At 45.7% G+C, this 24,486-nt stretch overlaps 1 protein-coding gene across 1 annotated transcript; it reads left to right on the top strand.

Annotated features, from left to right (window-relative positions):
- The first annotated feature begins 2,938 nt into the window (after positions 1-2,938).
- Positions 2,939-22,944, top strand: LOC113407721 (stonustoxin subunit alpha-like). The gene is made up of 2 exons (XM_029912793.1): positions 2,939-4,943; positions 22,892-22,944. Exons 1-2 carry the CDS (start codon positions 2,939-2,941, stop codon positions 22,942-22,944), a joined length of 2,058 nt encoding a protein of 685 aa, XP_029768653.1.
- The last annotated feature ends 1,542 nt before the right edge of the window (positions 22,945-24,486 follow it).

Below are 24,486 nucleotides of genomic sequence, written 5' to 3'. Positions count from 1 at the left end.
CAGAGACACATACAAAAGCAAAAATTCTTTTAAATGTTTTTATAATATTATATATAATATTCATATCTCTAACATTAGTTAGGATATATATTTAACTAACACAATTCATTACCCAGTTTTCTAACAAGGTAATCTTTTTATGGCCTCTAGATCAAAAGTAGTTTGACAAATTTTCCTCAGAAAAATTTCTCCCTTACTATAAATGCGTCAATTTTCTGGCCAATCTAATATCCCAAGCCAAATTTACAGTAGTGCTAAAATACAACTTTCTAATGGAAGAAGGAGAGAACCTTAACTAAGATATGGAGAAGCTAGTACCTTCTGTTTAATATTTCATTATAGCTTATCATTTTGCTTATAGGTTTATATACCTGTATAATGTACTATTTACACATAATAGGGGCTGAGTTAATTATGTCATTATTTCAGCAGTGTATCTGCATGCACATTTTTTAGTGACTTTTTCATTTTAATGTAGTTTTGTGCAAGGAATAAAATTAATTTATACTGGGATTTTACCAGGGTGAATCAGTGTGATTTTCTGCAACTCACTTTACTTTAACTTATCTAATATCCTAGTAACGCAATGCTAAAACACAGTGTAGGAATCTTGGTACAGTTCTTTCACTGTAGTAGCAGCAATAGCTTAGTGAAGGCACATCAGTTCTTTAGCTGGTGAGATGGGAAGTTCAAGCTCTCCTTGACAAAAAATTTGTTTTGTTTTATATTTTTGTAAAAATTCAGTTGAGGGGAGGGGTGTCTACTTTTGTTTGTATTGGTAGGATAGGATTTTACTTTTTACTCTTTTTAAACTAGTTATTTAGGAAGTTTTAACAAGTTTACGAATCCTTGCCATGTAAATATCAGAAACAAAACAATCACAAAAACAGTTAGCTTTTGTTTAAAGAGACATTATACAGGAATATAGTCATCAGATCTTTCTGTTTAACAATGTGTTACCATATTACAGAGTGACCCTCATTACAACACATATATCACTTCTAGGGATTTTATTGAGTGAAATCTCTATGTACACATTTGACAGATCAGGTATATCTAGCAAATATTAATATTGAAAAGAATTGGACAGATGTTGGTTTTTTTTTGCAGGTGAATGTACTTTGTCTGAGTACTAAATAAAAGGTAACCAAATATCTAAGTATCTATCTCTCCTCTATCTATTTTGCTGGGTACCTAACTGGTGTGTTCATTTTTCCATAACCACAACCTCACATATTTCTGGAACCCTTCCTCATTGGTTGGGCTATTTTTCTTTTTCCGGTGAGAGCATGGGCAGCAGATATAATAGGCCAGGGGAGGCTCTGCCTCTCCTGGCACTGCCGCAGCCACCGGACCCCCCCAGTTGCAGGGTTTGGCGGGGGAAGATTTTGCTTTATTATGCCCCAAGCAGTTTCTCGGGTGGCTGAGGAGGTGGTATGTGCTATTCAGCGTCCCGGGTTCATCAGTAATCTCCCTGGACTGCAGAGACATGACTGATGAACCCCGGAAGTTGAGTAGCAGACAGCGTCTCCTCAGCCACCCCGGAACCTGCATGGGGCATATCAAAAGCATCTTCCAGAGTACGAGACGCTTTTCCACAGGGCAGCTTGGGGTCTGGGGAGGGGAGGCACGGTGTGGCTGCAGCTGGCCTGGCGCTCCTCCAGGCAGGTGAGAGGGCTTGCCTGGGGCTCATCCAACTGGGGGGGGGGGCACTTGGGCCTCCACCCAGCCAGGAGCTCATCTGGCAAGCAGAGTGGGGCTCATGGCTTTGGCCCTGAGGGGGAGTTCAGGGGGTCTCAGGGCTCCATCTGCTGGGGAGGGTGCAGATGGAAGGGGAGGAGCTGGGGGCTAGCCTCCCCAAAGGGGGGCTCCACCCACCACTCCTGAATGAGAGGCTACCAATAACCAAGCAGCTGTTAGGAGAAGAGATGTTAATTCTTCATTTCCCTTTGTGCGACCGTTTCCACTAGGAAGCCCCAAGAGGATCACCAAAGGATGATTTGGTATTAAAAATCTAACAGTCTGTGATATTTGGTTACGGATTGCATCCCAATACTCTCTGATGACTGGAGATGTCGACCATATACTGTATGCATAAAAATCTTTCACCACATTTTCTCCAACATTTATCCCCATTCAGTGTCTCTATATTTTTAACCTGACTAGTGTGATGTACAATTGCAACAATATCTTTTATTGTGCTACAGACTGAGGTTTCTGGTCCAGCTAGTCCACACTATTTCATGGGTCTGTACAAAGTATCTGGCCTCACTCTTGGTCTTTTCTTATTCCGTATAAATTCTAACATCCTCTGTGTTCCTGCTTGGGTTTTATCTGGGATAATCACAGAAAGATTTTGAAATAAGAAAAATATCCTTGTCTGAATATTCATTTGGACTGTGGCTATTCCCCTCAGACAAGAAATGACATACTTCCCCCACAACTTCAGGTCTTTTTTCATTTGCTGAAGTAGTGGTTTGACATTTAAAGCATAGAGCTCTGTTGTTTTTAAAGGATGATACAGTAAATATAAAATACTTTAATGCCCTGTACTATAGATTATGTGAAGTAAAATCTTTTCTTTTTAAATTGCCTCAGATGGTGTTTGAATTCTTCATGTTGCTATCTAAGCTACTGGTATACTCAGCACCCCAAACTCATGATAACCCTAATATGGAATTGATAGGTGTTATTGGCCCTTAGACAGAATGGTGATAGATGCCAAATAAAAGCCTCAGACAGACGGACAGACCTTCCAACGGAGCATCGTCATTTTACACCTCTCACTGGTAGCATGTTACTTTAATATGAGACAATTACATTGAATGAGAAGGATTTCATATTACATTCATCTGTTACTAACTGAGTGTCTGTGTGGAATTTCTCAGGTATCACTTTATGGAACACCGATACCCTTAACAAACAAGTGGGGACAACGATGCAGCACAAGACTGAATTTCAGATCATTGCTTCTGACACTATGGAAGATAAGACCTCTGCTCTCAGTCTCTCAGGATCCCTGAAGGCGAGTTTCCTGGGGGGCCTGGTAGAAGTGAATGGATCTGCAGCATTTTTAAATGATACAAAGAAATCCAAAAATCAAGCCCGAGTTACTTTGCAATATTCAACAACAACCAAGTTTGAGCAGCTGGCCATAAGCCATTCAGAGCGCCAGAATATCTCTTATCCTGCTGTATATGACCAAAATACAGCAACCCATGTGGTCACAGCTGTGCTGTATGGGGCTCAGGCTTTCTTTGTGTTTGATCGGGAAGTTTCTTCAACTGAGAGTGTAGAAGAGATACAGGGAAACATGAAACTTATGATAGAAAAATTACCGAAGATTTCAGCAGAAGGAGAGGGCTCTATGAAAAAGAAGAACAAGAAAGAAGAAAAGGCTGAAAACTTCAGTTGCACATTCTATGGTGATTTTGCTCTTGAGAACAATCCAGTTACTTATCTTGATGCCATGGAAATTTATTCCACCCTCCCCAAGCTGCTCGGTGACAATGGGGAGAAGGCCGTACCAGTTAGAGTCTGGCTGTACCCGCTGACCAAGCTGGATTCCAAAGCTGCTAAGCTGGTGCGTGAGATCAGCATAATGCTGATCTTTGATGCTCAAACAGTCTTGGAGCAACTGACCGAACTGGACATGCGATGCAATGACATGATGAAAAATCCAATTGCCACAACCTTCCCCGAAATCAAACGGAAAATCCAGCAATTCAAAGATCTGTGTCAGCAACACAGGCAGACTTTCCAGCAACAACTAGCAAGAATCTTACCTGCTATCCGTGGAGGTGGAGCAGAGGAAGTGGCCCTGGTGGACATTTTAAAAAGCAAAGAACAATCACCATTCAATACACAGAGACTCAATGAATTTCTGGATACAAAGGAGCGAGAGATGAATTTAGTGGATTCCTACCTTAGTGTGCTACAGAATGTGGAAGTCGTATCCTCCGAGAGTGAACTAGAAAAAATTGTACTCAGTCCTAAGAATGATTCTGTTGTGTCTTTCACACTTACTTCATTACACAACAAAGAACCATATTTATCAGATTTGAAATTTTGGCTTCAAGGACAGTTTCTGGAGAAAAATCAAGAATCAGCATCAACCAGTTCTCCTGATGAGAAATCAAACTCCAAACAGTGGTTTGTGGATGAAAAGATAAGAAGAAAAGCACGAAAATTCGCAAAGTCCTTCTTAGACTTTACCAGCATCAATAAATCTCAAGCAAAGACCCGGTTCATTGTGGCCTCTGTTCCAGATAAGAACCATCTGGGAGCTTCAGTTTATCTGTATGGAGATGGAGAGCTGGTCAGCCCCAATTTCAAACCTCCATCAAAGCCTCTTCCTGCCCTGTGTGATGGAATCAGACATGACCGTGTGCAGCTCACGTTTAACCCAGCAGCCTATGGCAGGGCTGCGATATCCGGCTATCGGGCAGAGTACAGAATTGTAGGGCAGGAGAACTGGATGGCTGTGAATGTAAATAACACACAAGAGACATTCACAGTAACAGGGCTACGTGCAAACACCGAGTACCAGTTCCGATACGCTGCAGTGAGCAAACCAGGATTCAGTAAGAGCAGCGACGTGAATGATCCTGTGAAGACGCTCCCTCCTACCAGCCCGCCTGGGAAGCCTGTAACAGCTACTGTAGGTTCATCAGCCATCACCCTCACCTGGGAGAGTCCAACTGAGGTTGGAGAAGGAGTCATTATAAGGGAGTATAAGGTGGAATATAAAGAGGATTCAGGAGATACGAGTCAGGAGGGGAAAGGCAAATGGCTGGAACAAAGGACAGGAGAGAGAACTGGATCTTGTACCATTGATGGACTGAGGCCTGAGACACCCTACAGATTCCGAGTGTCGGCTGTGTGTGTGGACGGAGCTGTGAGTGACCCAAGTGAGGAGAGTTGTATCTCAACGCTAAAGAAAGGTAAACATTTAAGTAAATCTGCGTATTATCCCCTCAACTACAGCCCTCTAGTGCCTGGAGCTACTGGATCAGGTACTTATCAAGGGCATGAATCTAAATTATCCTGGGTGTATAATGCAGGCTCAGCTTCCATTCAAATAATGAATACAGTTAGAAATAAATCATAGAATCATAGAATATCAGGGTTGGAAGGGACCTCAGGAAGTCATCTAGTCCAACCCCCTGCTCAAAGCAGGACTAATTCCCAACTAAATCATCCCAGCCAGGGCTTTGTCAAGCCAGACCTTAAAAACCTCTAAGGAAGGAGATTCCACCACCTCCCTAGGTAACGCATTCCAGTGCTTCACCACCCTCCTAGTGAAATAGTGTTTCCTAATATCCAACCTAGACCTCCCCCACTGCAACTTGAGACCATTGCTCCTTGTTCTGTCATCTGCCACCATTGAGAACAGCCAAGTTCCATCCTCTTTGGAACCCCTCTTCAGGTAGTTGAAGGCTGCTATCAAATCAGCAGCGAGCAGCGGCACCCAGGAGCCGGCAAACAGGGCTGCTAACAGGGGAGTTTAAGTGGGAGTTTACAGGGGGAGGTGGAAGGGGAGGCAGGAGGGCGCGGTGCCCGGTGTGCTCCGTGTCCCCAGGAGCAGCAGGCAGAGACTACAGCAGCCATGAGCCAAGCAGCGGGGGACACAATGCAGATGATCGCATGTTGCAGCTGCGGTATGTACATGGTTCTCGCTGGGGAGCCTGAACAAAGGTATGTTTGTATGAAATGCCGCCTAATAGAGCTGCTAGAGGAAAAGATTAGAGGGCTCCAGATGCAGGTAGATACTATGGTAGAGTTTAGAAGGGGATTCGAGCAGCTAATGGAGCAGAAGCTGGGTGTGGCAGAAGGGGAATGCTCAGGGGTGCAGGTGGAAGCACGGGCTATGGTCTGTGAGGGGGGAATGTCAGGGGCAGAACAAGATCAGTGGAAGCATGTGACCGTGAGAAGCAGGCCAAGGAAAAGGAGGGCTAGTGAGGGGGGAATAGAACTCAGGAACAGGTTTGGGTGTTTGGATAACGAGGAGGGGAGGCAGCAGGTGGTAACTGATGGTGGGAGGCAGAGGAAGAAGAGAAGAGCGGCTAGTCCAATAGAGAGAGGGGAGGAGTTGATGGAGACAGCATCAATACCGGGCCCCAGTAGGATAGAGGATGGCACTAGGGGGACTATAAGGGAAAATAGAAAGACACAGGAGTTACGACTACAGGGAACAGGGGATAGATTAGTAGATCGCACTGTCACCAGGCAAAGGCAGGTTTATGTGATTGGAGACTCCTTGCTGAGTAGGTTGGACAGGCCTGTGACCAGAGCAGACCCAGAGAACAGAAGGGTGTGCTGTCTGCCGGGCGCTAAGATAAGGGATGTGGACCTGCGGTTGAAAAGGATCCTAAAAGGAGCGGGTAAGAACCCCTTGATCGTCCTTCACGTAGGAACGAATGACACGGCTAGGTTCTCGCTAGAGAGAATTAAGGGACATTATGCCAGGCTGGGAAAGACACTTAAGGAAGTTGAGGCTCAGATTATCTTTAGTGGGATTCTGCCTGTTCCTAGAGAAGGACAGCAAAGGGCTGACAGAATTGTGAGGATAAATAGCTGGCTAAGGGAGTGGTGCTATAAGGAGGGCTTTGGGATGTATGGCCACTGGGAGGCTTTCGGGGACAGACAGCTGTTCTCACGGGATGGACTTCACCTGAGTAGGGAAGGAAATAGACTTCTGGGAGGGAGACTGGCTCATCTCATCAAAAGGGCTTTAAACTAGGAATTGGGGGGAGACAGTTGGGAGATGTCCAGTTAATCTCAACGCCAGATTCCAACACTGAAAAGGAGAGTGAAGAGATAAGCACAGATATAGGTAGGGGTAGGGGATTGGACATAAGAAAGAGGGGGCGGATGGACAGTATGGGCTCCGTACCAAATTGCATAAGTAATGCGAAAAAGGATAGACAGCATACGGTAAGATGTTTATACACCAATGCGAGAAGCCTAGGTAACAAAATGGAGGAATTGGAGCTCCTAGTCCGAGAAATGAAACCGGATATCGTGGGAATAACCGAAACATGGTGGAACGGTAGTCATGACTGGAGTACAGGTATGGAAGGGTATGTGCTGTTTAGGAATGACCGGAAAAAAGGTAAAGGTGGGGGAGTAGCATTGTATGTCAATAATGAGGTAAAATGCAAAGAAATAATAAGTGATGGAATGGATAAGACAGAGTCTGTCTGGGCTATAATTACACTGGGTAATAGAACTACTAGAGCCTCCCCGGAGATAGTGCTTGGGGTGTGCTATAGACCGCCGGGATCCAGCCTGGATGCGGACAGAGAACTATTTAATGTTTTTAGGGAAGTAAAAACTAATAAGAACTGTGTAATCATGGGGGATTTTAACTTCCCGGATATAGATTGGGGAACAAATGCTAGTAACAATAATAGGGCTCAGATGTTCCTAGACGTGCTAGCAGATGAATTCCTTCATCAAGTAGTAACTGAACCAACGAGGGAAGATGCAATTTTAGATTTGGTGCTGGTGAGTGGTGAGGATCTCGTTGAGGAAATGGTTGTAGGGGACAACCTTGGCTTGAGTGACCATGAGCTAATTCAGTTTAAACTAAATGGAAAGTTTAACAGAAATAAAACTCTGACTAAGGTTTACGATTTTAAAAAGGCCAACTTTAATAAATTAAAGCAACTACTTAGGGAAGTGCATTGGGATAACATACTTAGGGATCTAAAGGCAGATGACGCCTGGAATTATTTCAAATTGAAGTTGCATGAGCTGTCCGAGGCCTGTATACCGAGAAAGGGAAAACGGTTAGTAGGCAGGAGATTTAGACCTAGCTGGATGATTGGGCGTCTCAAAGGGGCGATTAAGAAAAAACAGAAAGCATACAAAGAATGGAAGAGGGGAGGGATCAGCAAGGAAACCTACCTTATTGAGGTCCGAGCATGTAGGGATGCAGTGAGAAAGGCCAAAAGCCGTGTAGAGTTGGACCTTGCGAGGGGAATTAAATCCAATAGTAAGAAGTTTTATAGCCATATAAATAGGAAGAAAACAAAGAAAGAGGAAGTGGGACCACTGAAGAATGTAGATGGAGTGGAGATTAAGGATAATCTAGGCATGGCACAATATCTAAATGAATATTTTGCATCAGTCTTTAATAAGGCTAATGAAGGGCTTAGGAATAGAGGGAGCAGGACAGAGAGGAATAAAGAAGGAGGGAATGACATTACAGTATTAGAGGTGGAAGCTAAACTTCAGCAGCTAAACGGGACCAAATCGGGCGGACCGGATGATCTTCATCCTAGAATATTAAAGGAACTGGCGCGAGAAATTGCAAGCCCGTTAGCGATAATTTTTAATGAATCTGTAAACTCGGGGGTGGTACCGTTGGACTGGAGAATAGCTAACGTGGTTCCTATTTTCAAGAAGGGGAAAAAAAGTGACCCGGGTAATTACAGGCCTGTTAGTTTAACATCTGTAGTATGCAAGGTCTTGGAAAAATTTTTGAAGGAGAAAGTAGTTAAGGGCCTTGAGTTGAATGGTAATTGGGACAAATTACAACATGGGTTTACGAAAGGTAGATCGTGCCAAACCAACCTGATCTCCTTCTTTGAGAAAGTAACAGACCTTCTACATAAAGGGAATGCGGTGGATCTAATATACCTCGATTTTAGTAAAGCGTTTGATACGGTACCGCATGAGGAATTATTGGTTAAACTAGAAAAGATGGGGATCAATATGAAAATCCAGAGGTGGATAAAGAACTGGTTAAAGGGGAGACTGCAGCGGGTAGTACTGAAAGGTGAACTGTCAGGTTGGAGGGAGGTCACCAGTGGGGTTCCTCAAGGTTCGGTTTTGGGACCGATTTTATTTAATCTATTTATTACTGACCTCGGAACCGAATGTAGGAGTGGGCTGATAAAGTTTGCGGATGACACAAAGTTGGGAGGTATTGCTAATTCAGAGAAGGATCGGGATATTCTGCAGGGAGACTTAGATGACCTTGTAAATTGGAGTAATAATAATAGGATGAGATTTAATAGTGAGAAGTGTAAGGTGATGACTAACAAGAATTTTAGCTATAAGCTGGGGACGCATCGGTTGGAAGTGACGGAGGAGGAGAAGGACCTCGGAGTCCTGGTTGATCGCAGGATGACTATGAGCCGGCAATGTGACGTGGCTGTTAAAAAAGCTAATGCGATCTTGGGATACATTAGGCGAGGTATTTCTAGTAGGGGCAAGGAGGTGCTGCTTCCGTTATACAAGGCGCTGGTGAGACCTCATTTGGAGTACTGTGTGCAGTTCTGGTCTCCTATGTTTTAAAAGGATGAATTCAAACTGGAACGGGTACAGAGAAGGGCCACTAGGATGATCCGAGGAATGGAAAACCTTTCCTATGAAAGGAGACTCGAAGAGCTCGGTTTGTTTAGCCTAACCAAAAGAAGCCTGAGGGGGGATATGATTGCTCTCTTTAAATATATCAAAGGGATAAATACCAGGGAGGGAGAGGAATTATTTCAGCTCAGTACTAATGTGGACACGAGAACGAATGGATATAAACTGGCCGTGGGGAAGTTTAGGCTTGAAATTAGACGAAGGTTTCTAACCGTCAGAGGGGTGAAATTTTGGAACAGCCTTCCGAGGGAAACGGTGGGGGCGAAAGACCTCTCTGGCTTCAAGATTAGGCTAGATAAGTTTATGGAGGGAATGGTTTAATGGGATAACGTGATTTTAGTCAATTAGGTAATAAAGTGCCATCGCTGGTAAAATGTGGGTCTGGCTAGAGAATCTTGCCTGTATGCTCGGGGTTCTACTGATCGCCATATTTGGGGTCGGGAAGGAATTTTCCTCCAGGGTAGATTGGCAGAGGCCCTGGAGGTTTTTCGCCTTCCTCCGCAACATTGGGCAGGGGTCGCAAGCTGGAGGATTCTCTGCGACTTGAAGTCTTTAAATCACGATCTGGAGACTTCAACAGCTGAGTTAAGGGAAAGTGGGTGGGTCAGCTTTTGTGGCCTGCATCATGTGGGAGATCAGACTAGATGACCATAATGGTCCCTTCTGACCTTTAAGTCTATGAGTCTATGAGTCTAAATCCCCCCTCATTCTTCTCTTCTGGAGACTAAACAATCTCAGTTCCCTCAGCCTCTCCTCATAAGTCATGCGCTCCAGACCCCTAATCATTTTTGTTGCCCTCCGCTGGACTCTTTCCAATTTTTCCACATCCTTCTTGTAGTGTGGGGCCCAAAACTGGACACAGTACTCCAGATGAGGCCTCACCAATGTCGAATAAAGGGGAACGATCACGTCCTTCGATCTGCTGGCAATGCCCCTACTTATACAGCCCAAAATGCCGTTAGCCTTCTTGGCAACAAGAGCACACTGTTGACTCATATCCAGCTTCTCGTCCACTGTGACCCCTAGGTCCTTTTCTGCAGAACTGCTACCTAGCCATTCGGTCCCTAGTCTGTAGCTGTGCATGGGATTCTTCCGTCCTAAGTGCAGGACTCTGCACTTGTCCTTGTTGAGCCTCATCAGGTTTCTTTTGGCCCAATCCTCTAATTTGTCTAGGTCCCTCTGTATCTGATCCCTACCCTCTAGTGTATCTACCACGCCTTCTAGTTTAGTGTCATCGGCAAACTTGCTGAGAGTGCAGTCCACACCATCCTCCAGATCATTAATAAAGATATTAAACAAAACCGGCTTCCAGTTAAATACCCGAGCTGGTTCCTTTTTGTGGACTGGGTGGCTGAGATGATCGATGCCCCAGACTCAGGGCACAGAGTGGATCAACATAAGAACGGCCATATTGGGTCAGACCAATGGTCCATCTAGCCCAGTATCCTTTTTTCCAACAGTGGCCAGTGCCAAGTGCTCAAGAGGGAATGAATAAAACAGGCAGTTATCAAGTGATCCATCCTGTCGTCCACCTCCAGCTTCTGGCAAACAGAGGCTAGGGACACCCAGAGCATGGGGTTGCATTCCTGCCTATCCTGACTAATTGATGGACCGATCCTCCATGAACTTGGTTAATTGTTTTTTGAACCCAGTTATAATTTTGGCCTGCACAACATCCCCAGCAACGAGTTCCACAGGTTGTGCATTGTGTAAAGAAATACTTCCTTTTGTTTGTTTTAATTCTGTTGCCTATTAACTTCATTAGGTGCTCCCTGGTTCTTGTATTATGAGAAGGAGTAAATAACACTTCCTTATTCACCTTCTCGACATCATTCATGATTTTATAGACCTCTATCATATCCCCTCTTAGTCGTCTCTTTTCCAACCTGAATAGTCCTGTCTTTTTAATCTCTCCTTATGTGGAAGCTGTTCAAAATGGGAACAGCTAATATAGGCCCCATCATTTTATATGCATAATTGGGATTATGTTTTCCAATGTGCATTACTTTGCATTTATCAACACTGAACTGCCATTTTGTTGCCCAGTCACCCAGTTTTGTGAGATCCTTTTGTAGCTCTTTGCAGTCTACTTTGGACTTAACTATCTTGAGTAGTTTTGTATCATCTGAAAATTTTGCCACCTCACTGTTTACCCCTTTTTCCAGAACATTTATGAATCTGTTGAACAGCCCCGGTCCCAGTACGGACCCTTGGGGAAACCACTATTTACCTCTCTCCATTCTGAAAACGGAACATTTATTCCTACCCTTTGTTTCCTATCTTTTAACCAGTTGTTACCAATCCATGAGAGAACTCTTCCCTCTTATCCCATAACAGCTTACTTTGCTTAAGAGCCCTTGGTGACGTACCTTGTCAAAGGCTTTCTGAAAATCTCAGTATACTATATCCACTGGATCCCCCTGTCCACACAGCTGACCCCCTCAAAAAATTCAAATAGATTGGTGAGGCATGATAGCCCTTTACATAAGTCATGTTGACTCTTCCCCAATAAATTGTGTTCATCTGTGTGTCTGATAATTCTCTTCTCTACTAAAATTTCAACTAGGGCTGTCAATTAATTGCAGTTAACTCAGTGATTAACTCAAAACAAATGAATCATGATTAAAAAAATTAGTTGCGAATAATCACAGTTTTGATTGCACTGTTAATACTAATCGTTACATTTTCTTGAATATTCCATTCTTTCGCAACATCCAAGGAACGCTCTACACATGTTTTAGTATAATGTCTCTCTTCAGTATGTGTTACTATTAAAGCAAACAACTGTAGTGTCCATGCAGCATCAGTCAGCTGTGCCGTGACTCCAAGATAGCTGTGATTGCTCAAGGATGTCCAGTGATCACCGGCAAAGCAACAGCTAATGCATTTCCAAAAGCTCCAACTTTGTAGTCTTCTCATTACAATATAGGTCATGTGTTCCTAATGCAATGGGAGGGCAAGGCATATGACTGATTGGAAGATGCAATTTGAATAATATCTCTTACCCTCTGTTGTTTACAATGTTGAGTGGTCTGCAGTCCATAGCTATCCACTTTGCAATAGCATTGGTTGTACTTTGTTTGATTCATGGGCTTGTAGCAATCCTGAAACTCTGTCCTAGCTGGTGGGATTCATTTGCTGTCAGTGGTTTATCTGTAGCACAAGACCTCAAGGTGAAAGCATGTTTAGCATGGACTGGTGCTGCAGACTTGAAATACTTTGATGATATTGGAACTTAGCCTTGCAATAGTTACATATAACCATCTTTTTATCCAGTGCGACCAAAACTGTCATTAACCATGACTAATTGTTTTAATCACTTGATAGCCCCACTTATCAAGCTCAGTCTTGAAACAAGTTAGTTTTTTGGCCCCCACTACTCCCCTTGGAAGGCTGTTCCAGAACTTCGCACCTCTGATGGCTAGCAACTTTCATCTAACTTCAAGCCTAAACTTGTTGATGGCCAGTTTATAGCCATTTGTTGGTCCCGAGACATTTATACAGAGCACATCACTGGCCACCGCCAATACCGAGAGTGAGCCGGCGTGACTTCGCGCACCCACAATGAGGAAGAGACCTGGGGGCTTCCTCTGTTGGACCTTATCCCCTGAACCCTGAACCCACCGAACTGAACTGAACTCCACCATATGAGGATCATCCTATCCTCATTACCCGGCCCGCTTATTTATACCTATCATTGCCTGTAATTCTTGTATGAGTGATGTACCCTCACTGCTTGCTGACTGTACCTTGATTGATCCACCTTATACCCCCCCCATTGGGGATATTGCAGACTGTATGTGTTATGGGCTATCCAATGTCAAAATACTAACATCCCCCTATACTCGGTATGTTACCCCCGATGACTAATAACTGAAGTTTCAAGACTCTGTATCATCTATTTTTAAACATTTTCTAATAAAATTTTAAATCTGTACTGGTGCTGCAGACTTGAAATACTTTGATGATATTGGAACTCAGCCTTGCAATAGTTACATATAACCGTCTTTTTATCCAGTGCGACCAAAACTGTCATTAACCATGGCTAATTGTTTTAATCACTTGATAGCCCCACTTATCAAACTCAGTCTTGAAACAAGTTAGTTTTTTGGCCCCCACTACTCCCCTTGGAAGGCTGTTCCAGAACTTCACACCTCTGATGGTTAGCAACTTTCATCTAACTTCAAGCCTAAACTTGTTGATGGCCAGTTTATAGCCATTTGTTCTTGTACTGCCACTGGCCCTTAACTCAAATAGCCCCTTTCTCTCCCTGATACTTATCCCTCTGATGTATTTATAGAGAGCATCACACCTCCCCTCAGCCTTCGTTTTATTAGGCTAAACAAGCCAAGATCCTTTTGTAAGGCAGTTTCTCCATTCCTCTGGTCATCCTAACAGCCCTTCTCTGAACCTGTTCCTCTGTGAATTCATCTTTGCTAAACATGGGAGACCAGAACTGCACACAGTATTCCAGATGAGGTCTCACCAGTGCCTTGTACAAAGGTAATACACTTCCCTGTCTCTACTGGAAATACTTCGCCGGATGCATCCTAGGACTGAATTAGCCTTTTTCACAGCTGCATCACATTGGCAGCTCATAGTCATCAACCAATATACCCAGGTCTTACTTCTCCCTCTGTCACTTCCAACTGATAAGTCCCCATCACCTTCCACTTTGCACTAGGGCTGTCAATTAAGGATTAATTCAAAGCACGATTAACACATTATTTTTTTAATATGTTAATCTCACTCCAGAGGCAGCAGGGGCCTGAAGCCCAGAGCTTTGTGGGAGGTGGAGGGACATGAGCCCCAAATCCTGGAGTCCTCCCCCAGCCAAGAATTTGTTGTCCCGGAAAATCACACTCCACCTCCACCATGTTTAATACTTTTTCCCAGAGGATCTTAGGAAGCCTATGACGGCTGCCACAAGCCTGTGAGCTAAGTGTATCAGTTCTTCACTACCTACACCAGGCGCATCATAAGTTAACCTGCTAGTAGCCTTATAACCCCGTCATGAGATGGTCGAGTTCAGGATCCTGATACAAGGAAGAAAGGAGAACAGCAGAATACGGACCCTGGACTTCAGAAAAGCAGACTTTGACTCCCTCAGGGAACTGATGGGCAGGATCCCCTGGGAGAATAACATGAGGGGGCAAGGAGTCCAGGAGAGCTGGCTGTATTTTAAAGAATCCTAATTGAGGGCGCAGGAACAAACCATCCCGATGTGCAGAAAGAATAGTAAATATGGCAGCTGACCAGCTTGGCTTAACAGTGAAATCTTTGGTGAGTTTAAACACAAAAATGAAGCTTACAAGAAGTGGAAACTTGGACAGATGACTGGGGAGGGGTATAAAAATATTGCTCCAGCATGCAGGGGTGTAATCAGGAAAGCCAAAGCGCAATTGGAGTTGCAGCTAGTAAGGGATGTGAAGGTTAAAAAGACGGGCTTCTACAGGTATGTTAGCAACAAGAAGGTCAGGGAAAGTGTGGGACCCTCACTGAATGGGGGAGGCAACTTAGTGACAGATAATTCTGATAATAGGACGGAAGAATTCCATGCATTGCTACAGACTAGGGACTGAGTGGCTAGGCAGCAGTTCTGCAGAAAAGGACCTAGGGATTCCAGTGAATCGACAGTGTGCCCTTGTTGCCAAGAAGGCTAACGGCATTTTGGGCTGTATAAGTAGGGGCATTGCCAGCAGATCGAGGGACGTGATCGTTCCCCTCTATTCGACATTGGTGAGGCCTCATCTGGAGTATGGAGTGTCCAGTTTTGGGCCCCACACTACAAGAAGGATGTGGACAAATTGGAGAGAGTCCAGCGGAGGGCAACAAAAATGATTAGGGGGCTGGAGCACATGAGTTATGAGGAGAGGCTGAGGGAACTGGGATTATTTAGTCTGCAGAAGAGAAGAATGAGGGGGGATTTGATAGCAGCCTTCAACTACCTGAAGGGGGGTTCCAAAGAAGATGGATCTAGACTGTTTTCAGTGGTAGCAGATGACAGAACAAGGAGTAATGGTCTCAAGTTGCAGTGGGGGAGTATAGCGGGGTGGTCATCTGCTCTGGGCCTGAAAGGTTACAGCCAGCCCTGGGAGAGGGCTCGGGCTGCGAGCTAAAGGCTAGGCTGATTGGGGAAGCAGCCACAGCTGGGGCCACACCCCAATCAGCCCACAGCTGGCCCTATAAAGGGCTGTGAGCCAGGAGTTCAGGCAGTCTCTCTCTAGCTGTTGAGAGAGATGGGCCTGGCTGCTGGAGAGCTCACCAGGGTACCTAGAGTGAAACAGGCCTGGGGAAAGGTCAGAGGAGCTGGGAAGCTCCAAGCTGGAAAACCCCCAGCCTGCAGGCCTTGCTGATGGACTAAAGCGGGTATTGGGGTTGCAGAGGGATAGCCCAAGGGTAGGCAAAGGCAACAGGTCCAAACTCTCCTTGCCGATGATGAGCCATATGGACTGCAGTCTGCCCCAGTGTGCGGGGGCTAGATGAGGACTGGCAGTACATGCTGAGGCAAGGTGGGAATAGAGGGTGGGGATTTCCCGGGGAGGGGAGAACCAGACTGCGGGAGTACTGCAAGGGCAGAACCCTGATGTAGAGAGGGACCGGGGTCTGGGAGGGACCTAGGGTCTGAAGCAAGCGGGACACCAGACTGCAGAGGGCCCTCCAGAGGCTGGAGAGCTAATTCTCAGGACGACCAGCAGGAGACGACGGACCAGTGAGTTGTCGCCTTGCTACAGGGAGGTTTAGGTTGGATATTAGAAAAAACTTTTTCACTAGGAGGGTGGTGAAGCACTGGAATGGGTTCCCTAGGGAGGTGGTGGAATCCCCTTTCCTAGAGGTTTTTAAGGTCAGGCTTGACAAAGTCCTGGCTCGGATGATTTAGTTGGGGATTGGTCCTGCTTTGAGCAGGGGGTTGGACTAGATGACCTCCTGAGGTCCCTTCCAACCCTGATATTCTATGATTCTATGATGTGGAAAAAGCTGAAGTACTCAATTTTTTTTTTGCCTTGGTCTTCACGGACAAGGTCAGGTCCCAGACTGCTGCACTGGGCAGCACAGAATGGGGAGGAGGTGAGCAGCCCTCAGTGGTGAAAGAACAGTTAAGGACTATTTAGAAAAGCTGGACATGCACAAGTCAATGGGACTGGATGCAATGCATCTGAGGGTGCTGAGAGAGTTGGTTGATGTGATTGGAGAGCCATTGGTCATTATCTTTGAAAATTCATGGCAATCCAGGGTGGTCTGGATGGTTAGAAACAGGCAAATATAGTGCCCATCTTTAAAAAAGGGAAGATGAAGAGTCCAGGGAACTACAGACTGGTCAGCCTCACCTCAATCCCCGGAAAAATCATGGAACAGGTCCTCAAGGAATCCATTTTGATGTACTTGGAGGAGAGGAAGGTGATCAGGAACTGTCAACATGGACTCACCAAGGGCAAGTCATGCCTGACCAACCTGATTGCCGTCTATGATGAGATAGCTGGCTCTGTGGATATGGGGAAAGCAGTGGACGTGATATTCCTTGACTTTAGCAAAGCTTTTGATATAGTTGTGATGGGCTGGGTCACAGAAACCCCTTTGAGAACTGCCACCTGATGTGCTGAGACTATCTCTGAGCCCGTTTTCCCTGGCAGCAAGTCTACACCTAATACAGTGAGAAATGGAATGCAGGTAAATCTCACCCTCAGAGGTGTTCCAATAAGCCTCTTTTACAGACTAGACTTCCTCCTAGTCTGGGTCCAGCAATCACTCACACACCTGTGGTTACTGTTCTTTGTTCCAGTTTCTTTCAGGCATCTTTTTGGGGTGGAGAGGCTATCTTTTGTGCCAGCTGAAGACAAAATGGAGGGGTCTCCCAGGGCTTTATATAGTTTGTCTCTTGTGGGTGGATACCTCTCTCTCTCCCTGTGTAGAATCATAGCTACAAGATTGCGTTTTGGAGTCACATGGGCAAGTCACATGTCCATGCATGACACAGTTCTCTACAGGCACGTCCCCAGGAAAGCTCAGATGTGGATTGGCGTCTGTCAAGGTTCATTGTTGGCCAAGTTCTCCCAATTACTTGAATAACCCCTTCACACTATGTTGACCAAATCTGCCTTAGGTGCTTTCTACAGCAAACACTTTAAATACAATCACAGAGCCAACGCTCATAACTTCAAATATAAAAATGATACATGCACACGAATAGGCTGAATGCATTCATCAGAACATAACCTTTGCAAAGATATGTTACATGGCGTATCTAGCATAAAACATATTCCACTTATGTCATATTTACTCTTATAAGCATATTTCTATAAAGCATTATGGGGTGCAACATCACAACAGTCTCCCACAGTATTCTTGCCAGCAAGTTAAGGAAGTGTGGTTTGGATTAATGGATTATAAGGTTATAAATCTGGCTAGATCATTGGACTCAACGGGTAGGGATCAATAGCTCGATGTCCAGTTGGCAGCTGGCAGGGCCGGCTCCAGACACCAACGCAGGTGCTTGGGGCGGCCAACGGAGAGGGGTGGCATGTCTGGCTCTTCGGCGGCAATTCGGCAGCAGGTCCCTCACTCCCTCTTGGAGCGAAGGATCTGCCGCCGAATTGCCGCCGCGGAATGAAGCGGCGGGAGACCTGCCGCCGAGTTGCCGCCGGTTGCGGTCGGGGCTTTTTTTTTTTTTTGCTGCTTGGGGCGGCAAATACGCTAGAGCCAGCCCTGGCAGCCGGTATCAAGTGGAGTGCTCCAGGGGTGGGTCCTGGGGCCGGTTTTGTTCAACATCTTCATTAATGATCTGGATCATGGGATGGATTCCACCCTCATCAAGTTTGCAGATGAGACTAAGCTGTGGGGAAGAGATAGATATGCTCGAGGGTAGGGATAGGGTCCAGAGTGACCTAGAGAAACTGGAGGATTGGGCCAAAAGAAACCTGATGAGGTTCAACAAGGACAAGTGCAGAGTCCTGCAGTTAGGAAGGAAGAATCCCATGCACCACTACAGGCTGGGGACCAACTGGCTAAGCAGCAGTTCTGCAGAAAAGGACCTGGGGATTACACTGGACGAGAAGATGGATATCAACAGTGTGCCCTTGTTGCCAAGAAGGCTAACAGCATATTGGGCTGCATTAGTAGGGGCCTCTCCTTTTGTCCCTCCAGACTCACGAACATGATACAGTTCTGCGGTGACCTAGAATCCTACTTTCGACGTCTCCGTCTCAAAGAATATTTCCAACATACCTCTGACCAGCATACTAACCCACAGAATCCTCCCTACCAACACTACTAAAAGAAGGATTCTGCATGGACTCCTCCGGAAGGTCGAAACAATAGACTAGACTTCTACATAGATTGCTTCCGTCAACGTGCAAAGGCTGAAATTGTAGAAAAGCAACATCACTTGCCCCATAACCTCAGCCATGCTGAACACAACGCCATCTACAGCCTCAGAAACAACTCTGACATCATAATCAAAAAGGCTGACAAAGGAGGTGCTGTCGTCATCATGAATAAATTGGAATATGACCAAGAGGCTGCTAGACAGCTCTCTAACACCACATTCTACAGGCCATTATCCTCTGATCCCACTGAGGATTACCTAAAGAAACTACACCATCTGCTAAAAAAACTCCCTGACAAAGCACAGGAACAAATCTGTACAGACACATGCCTAGAACCCCGACCAGGGACATTCTATTTGCTACCCAAGATCCATAAACCTGGAAATCCTGGACGCCCCATCATCTCAAGTATTGGCACCCTAACATCAGGATTGTCTGGCTATGTGGACTCTCTCCTCAGGTCCTACGCTACCAGCACTCCTAGCTATCTTCGAGACACCACTGACTTCCCGAGGAAACTACAATCCATCGGTGATCTTCCAGAAAACACCATCCTGGCCACTATGGATGTAGAAGCCCTCTACACCAATATTCCACACAAAGATGGACTACAAGCTATCAGGAACAGTATCCCCGATAAAGTCACAGTTAACCTGGTGGCTGAACTTTGTGACTTTGTCCTCACCCACAACTATTTCACATTTGGGGACAATATATACCTTCAAGTCAGTGGCACTGCTATGGGTACCCACATGGCCCCACAGTATGCCAACTTTTTATGGCTGACTTAGAACAACGCTTCCTTAGCTCTCGTCCCCTAAAGCCCCTACTCTACTTGCGCTACATTGATGACATCTTCATCATCTGGACCCATGGAAAAGAAGCCCTTGAGGAATTCCACCATGATTTCAATAATTTCCATCCCACTATCAACCTCAGCCTAGATCAATCCACACAAGTGGTCCATTTCCTGGACACTACTGTGCTAATAAGCGATGGTCACATAAATACCACTCTATACCGGAAACCTACTGACCGCTATACTTACCTACATGCCTCCAGCTTCCATCCAGGACACACCACACGATCCATTGTCTACCGCCAAGCTCTAAGATACAACCGCATTTGCTCCAATCCCTCAGACAGAGACAAGCACCTACAAGATCTCTATCAAGCATTCTTAAAACTACAATACCCACCTGCTGAAGTGAAAAAACAGATTGACAGAGCCAGACGAGTACCCAGAAGTCACCTCCTACAAGACAGGCCCAACAAAGAAAATAACAGAACACCACTAGCTGTCACCTTCAGCCCCCAATTAAAACCTCTCCAGCGCATCATCAAAGATCTACAACCTATCCTGAAAGATGATCCCTCACTCTCACAGATCTTGGGAGACAGACCTGTCCTCGCTTACAGACAACCCCCCAACCTGAAGCAAATACTCACCAGCAACCACACATCACTGAACAAAAACACTGACCCAGGAACCTATCCTTGCAACAAAGCCCGATGCCAACTCTGTCCACATATCTATTCAAGTGACATCATCATAGGACCTAATCACATCAGCCATGCCATCAGGGGCTCGTTCACCTGCACATCTACCAATGTGATATATGCCATCACGTGCCAGCAATTCCCCTCTGCCATGTACGTTGGCCAAACCGGACAGTCTCTACGCAAAAGAATTAATGGACACAAATCCGACATCAGGAACCATAACATTCAAAGACCAGTGGGAGAACACTTTAACCTGTCTGGTCATTCTATGACAGACCTCTGGGTGGCAATTTTGAAACAGAAAAGCTTCAAGAACAAACTCCAACGAGAGACTGCTGAGTTGGAATTGATATGCAAACTAGATACAATCAACTTAGGCTTAAATAGGGACTGGGAATGGCTGAGCCATTACAAACACTGAATCTATTTCCCCATGTAAGTATTCTCACACTTGCTTCTTATCAAACTGTCTGTACTGGGCTATCTTGATTATCACTTCAGAAGTTTTTTTTCTCTTACTTAATTGGCCTCTCAGAGTTGGTAAGACAACTCCCACCTGTCTCTGTATCTGTATATATATCTCCTCAATATTATGTTCCATTCTATGCATCCGAAGAAGTGGGCTGTAGCCCACGAAAGCTTATGCTCAAATAAATTTGTTAGTCTCTAAGGTGCCACAAGTACTCCTGTTTTTTTTTTATTAGTAGGATCATTGCCAGCAGATCGAGGGAAGTGATTATTCCCCTCTATTCAGCACTGGTGAGGCCACACCTGGAGTATTATGTCCAGTTTGGGGCCTCCCACTATAGAAGGGATGTGGACAAATTGAAGAGTGTCCAGTGGAGGGCAATGAAAATGATCAGGGAACTGGGGCACATGACTTACGAGGAGAGGCTGAGGGAACTGGGCTTGTTTAGTTTGCAGAAGAGAAGAGCGAGGGGATATTTGTTAGCAGCCTTCAACTACCTGAAGGGGGGTTCCAAAGAGGATGGAGCTCGGCTGTTCTCAGTGGTAGCAGATGACAGAACAAGGAGCAATCATCTCAAGTTGCAGTGGGGGAGGTTTAGGTTGGATATTAGGAGGGTGGTGAAGCACTGGAATGGGTTCCCTAGGGAGGTGGTGGAATCTCCTTCCTTGGAGGTTTTTAAGGTCAGGCTTGACAAAGCCCTGGCTTGGATGATTTAGTTGGTGTTGGTCCTGCTTCGATCAGGGGGTTGGACTAGATGACCTCCTGAGGTCTCTTCCAACCCTAATCTTCTATGATTCTATAATTCTATGCCTACTGAGAGTGGGCATTGCAGGGGCAATGGGGACTTCTTGGGCTAGAGAGGGGGTAAGGGTTCCCTTGAGGATCCCTAGACACTGACATAGGCCCTTTCATCTCTTATTCTAGTACTGAAGGGTGTCCTCCTTTTCATACTCACTTTCAGACGTGCTGAGTATGAGTGGGTTAGCCCCAGGGGACTCATTGCACATGTTGGGTGTTGGCTTTGGTTCACTTTTTTGCCACCCAGGTCTCATGTTATGCTCCATTTCATAGGAGGCACCTCCGAATCTTCTCACAGGTAATAAGAGGTTTCTAGATACTGTCTTTATTTGCCTGACCCTGTTTCAGGTTTAATCTTGTAGACCAGCAGATCTCCCTGTTTTTCCACCACCAGGTAAGGTAATGCTTTCCATCTGTCAGCAATCTTCTGTTTGCCTGCAACATTCAAATTTTTCCAACAGAACCCTGTCCCCTGGCTGAAGCTCCTGCGAACCCACTCTAGCATCATACCAGTGCTTGTCACTGTCTGAGTTCTTCCATGCTGCAGATGTAGCTAACTGATAAGCATCCCACAACTCACGGGCACCAACTTTCCAATGTGCTGGGGGGTGCTTAACCCCCAGCTCTGCCCCAGACCCTGCCCCCACTCCACCCCTTTCCCCAAGGCCTCACCCTGCCCATCTCTTCCCACTGAATCAAGATGGAACAAATAATGGAAGCAATTGCAGTAATCAAAAGTGGCCAGTGGGTTTTAAGCCCTGACCTGAAACAGGAGCTGGAGGCGTCACAGAAGGAATTAATGCAGCCTCTGCAGGTTTGCCCGAAAGGTCTCAGAGGTGACTTGCAGGCAGAGGTGAGATTCCCTGTTGCAACAGCAATGATGAAGTGTCTGGACAGATTGAGAAACCCAGCTGCAAAACCCCCAGGCTGGAATGGTGAAACAGATTGATCACAGAATCATAGTCGTGTAGGGATCGCAATAAGTCATCTAGTCCAGTCCCCTGCACTCAAGGCAGGACTAAGTATTATCTAGACAGGGGTTTGTCCAACCTGCTCTTAAAAATCCCCAATGATGGAGATTCTACAACCTCCCTAGGCAATTTGTTCCACTGACTAAACACCCTGACAGTTAGGAGGTTTTTCCTAATGTCCAACCTTAATCTCCTTTACTGCAATTTAAGCCCATTGCTTCTTGTCCTGTCCTCAGAGGTTATGGAGCACAATTTTTCACCCTCCTCCTTGTAACAACCTTTTATAAACTTAAAAACTGTTGTAATGTCCCCTCTCCATCTTCTCTTCTCCAGACTAAACAAACCCAATGTTTTCAATCTTTTCTTGTAAGTCATGTTTTCTAGACCTTTAATCATTTTTGTTCCTCTCCTCTGGGTTTTTTCCAATTTGTCCTCATCTTTCCTGAAAGATGATGAGGTGACCAACAATGTGACTGACACAGATGAGAAGTTTTTCCATTAAATAGAAGAGACTAAACAGAATTTGACCAATTTTGAACTTTCCAAACAAGAGAAGCTGCAGCAAGTATGTATGAAGCTAAAAATTCAGCTGCAGAAGGAAATCAAAGGGTCACAGCCCACAGGGGAAGGCAGCCTTCCTGGATGGGAAATTGAGCCAGCCAGAGGACTTGGCTAAGACTGAACATTTACAACAGATTTCTGCCCTGTTTGGAACCCACAGGGGAGAGGTTGGGCTGTCCCAGCTCAAATGATGCTCCCTGAGAGGCCTATTTGGCTCAACTCAACATTGGAGCTGAAAGGAATGGCTGGGAACAGGGACAGAAAGGGGGGTTATGAGCAGGCAGCTTAGGAGGCCCAGCTCTGATGGTGCTGCAGAATCTACCCCCAGAATAGACACTGAGTTATCCTAGGGTTACCATCCGTCCGGGTTTCCCCGGACATGTCCGGCTTTTGGGTCTTTAAATAGCCGTCCGGGGGGAATTTGTAAAAAGCTAAAAATGTCCGGGATTTCCCCCCGGACGGCTATTTAAAGACCCAAAAGCGGCTGACAGGGCAGCCGCGCCGGATTGAGCCGCTCACTTGGGGCCGCTCCAGCAGCAAAAGCCCCTCCCCCGCAGCTTCAGCACGCCGGTAGCAAAACGGGAGCAGGAGCTGTTTGTGCTGCTACAGGGGACCTGTCAGGGGGCAGGGGTGTGGAGAGGGATTGGAGCAGTCAGGGGACAGGGAGCAGGGGGAGGGTTGGATGGGTCAGGGGTTGGATGGGTCAGGGGACCTGTGGGGGGCAGTCAGGGGGGCGGGAATTGGGAGGGAGTGGCTAGGGGGCGGGGCTACACCCCCCCCGGAGTGTCCTCTTTTTTGAAAGTTCAAATATGGTAACCCTAAGTTATCCAGACCTGGTACCAGCCTTGATATGTGGTTTGGAGCTAGCAACGGATCTGAGCTGGCCAGGGCACAGCTAAGAGCTGGAAGGAGAGGGAAAGCAGAAACCCCACTTGACAAAGCCCTGGCTGGTTACTGCTTGGCTTCCATCTCTCTCTCTCTCTCTCTCTCTCTCTCACACACACACACACACACACACACACACACCCATCTGGTCACAAAAGCCAGTGGAACCCCCTGCTAGATGGTGCTAGTTTCTGAGCAGATTCTATTAGGCCTTGTTATAGGTGTGGCCCCTTAAGTATTTCTTACAACAATCTTAAGAGCAAGGTTTAACTCAAACCACAGCAAAGTTTAACCCAGCTCACAAGAATAAACTCTGTTATGTGTTAACTGTTGCTGATGCATAAACTTTATGTTCAACTGTGCATGACAGAGGAAGGTGGCAAATTTGAGGAACTGTTCCAGATTGAGGTGTCATCAGAGGAGGTTTTGGAACAAATTGATAAATTAAACAGCAATAAGTCACCAGGACCAGACGGTATTCACCCAAGAGTTCTGAAGGAACTCAAATGTGAAATTGCAGGACTACTAACTGTAGTCTGTAACCTAACATTTAAATCAGCTTCTGTACCAGAAGATTGGAGGATAGCTAATGTGATGC

This window comes from Terrapene carolina, unplaced genomic scaffold (genome assembly GCF_002925995.2).
Source record: "Terrapene carolina triunguis isolate 2854851 unplaced genomic scaffold, T_m_triunguis-2.0 Scaffold246, whole genome shotgun sequence".
NCBI classification, from domain to species: domain Eukaryota; kingdom Metazoa; phylum Chordata; order Testudines; family Emydidae; genus Terrapene; species Terrapene triunguis.
Note: the sequence above shows the minus strand (reverse complement) of the source record. Positions and strands in the feature narration are given on the sequence as shown.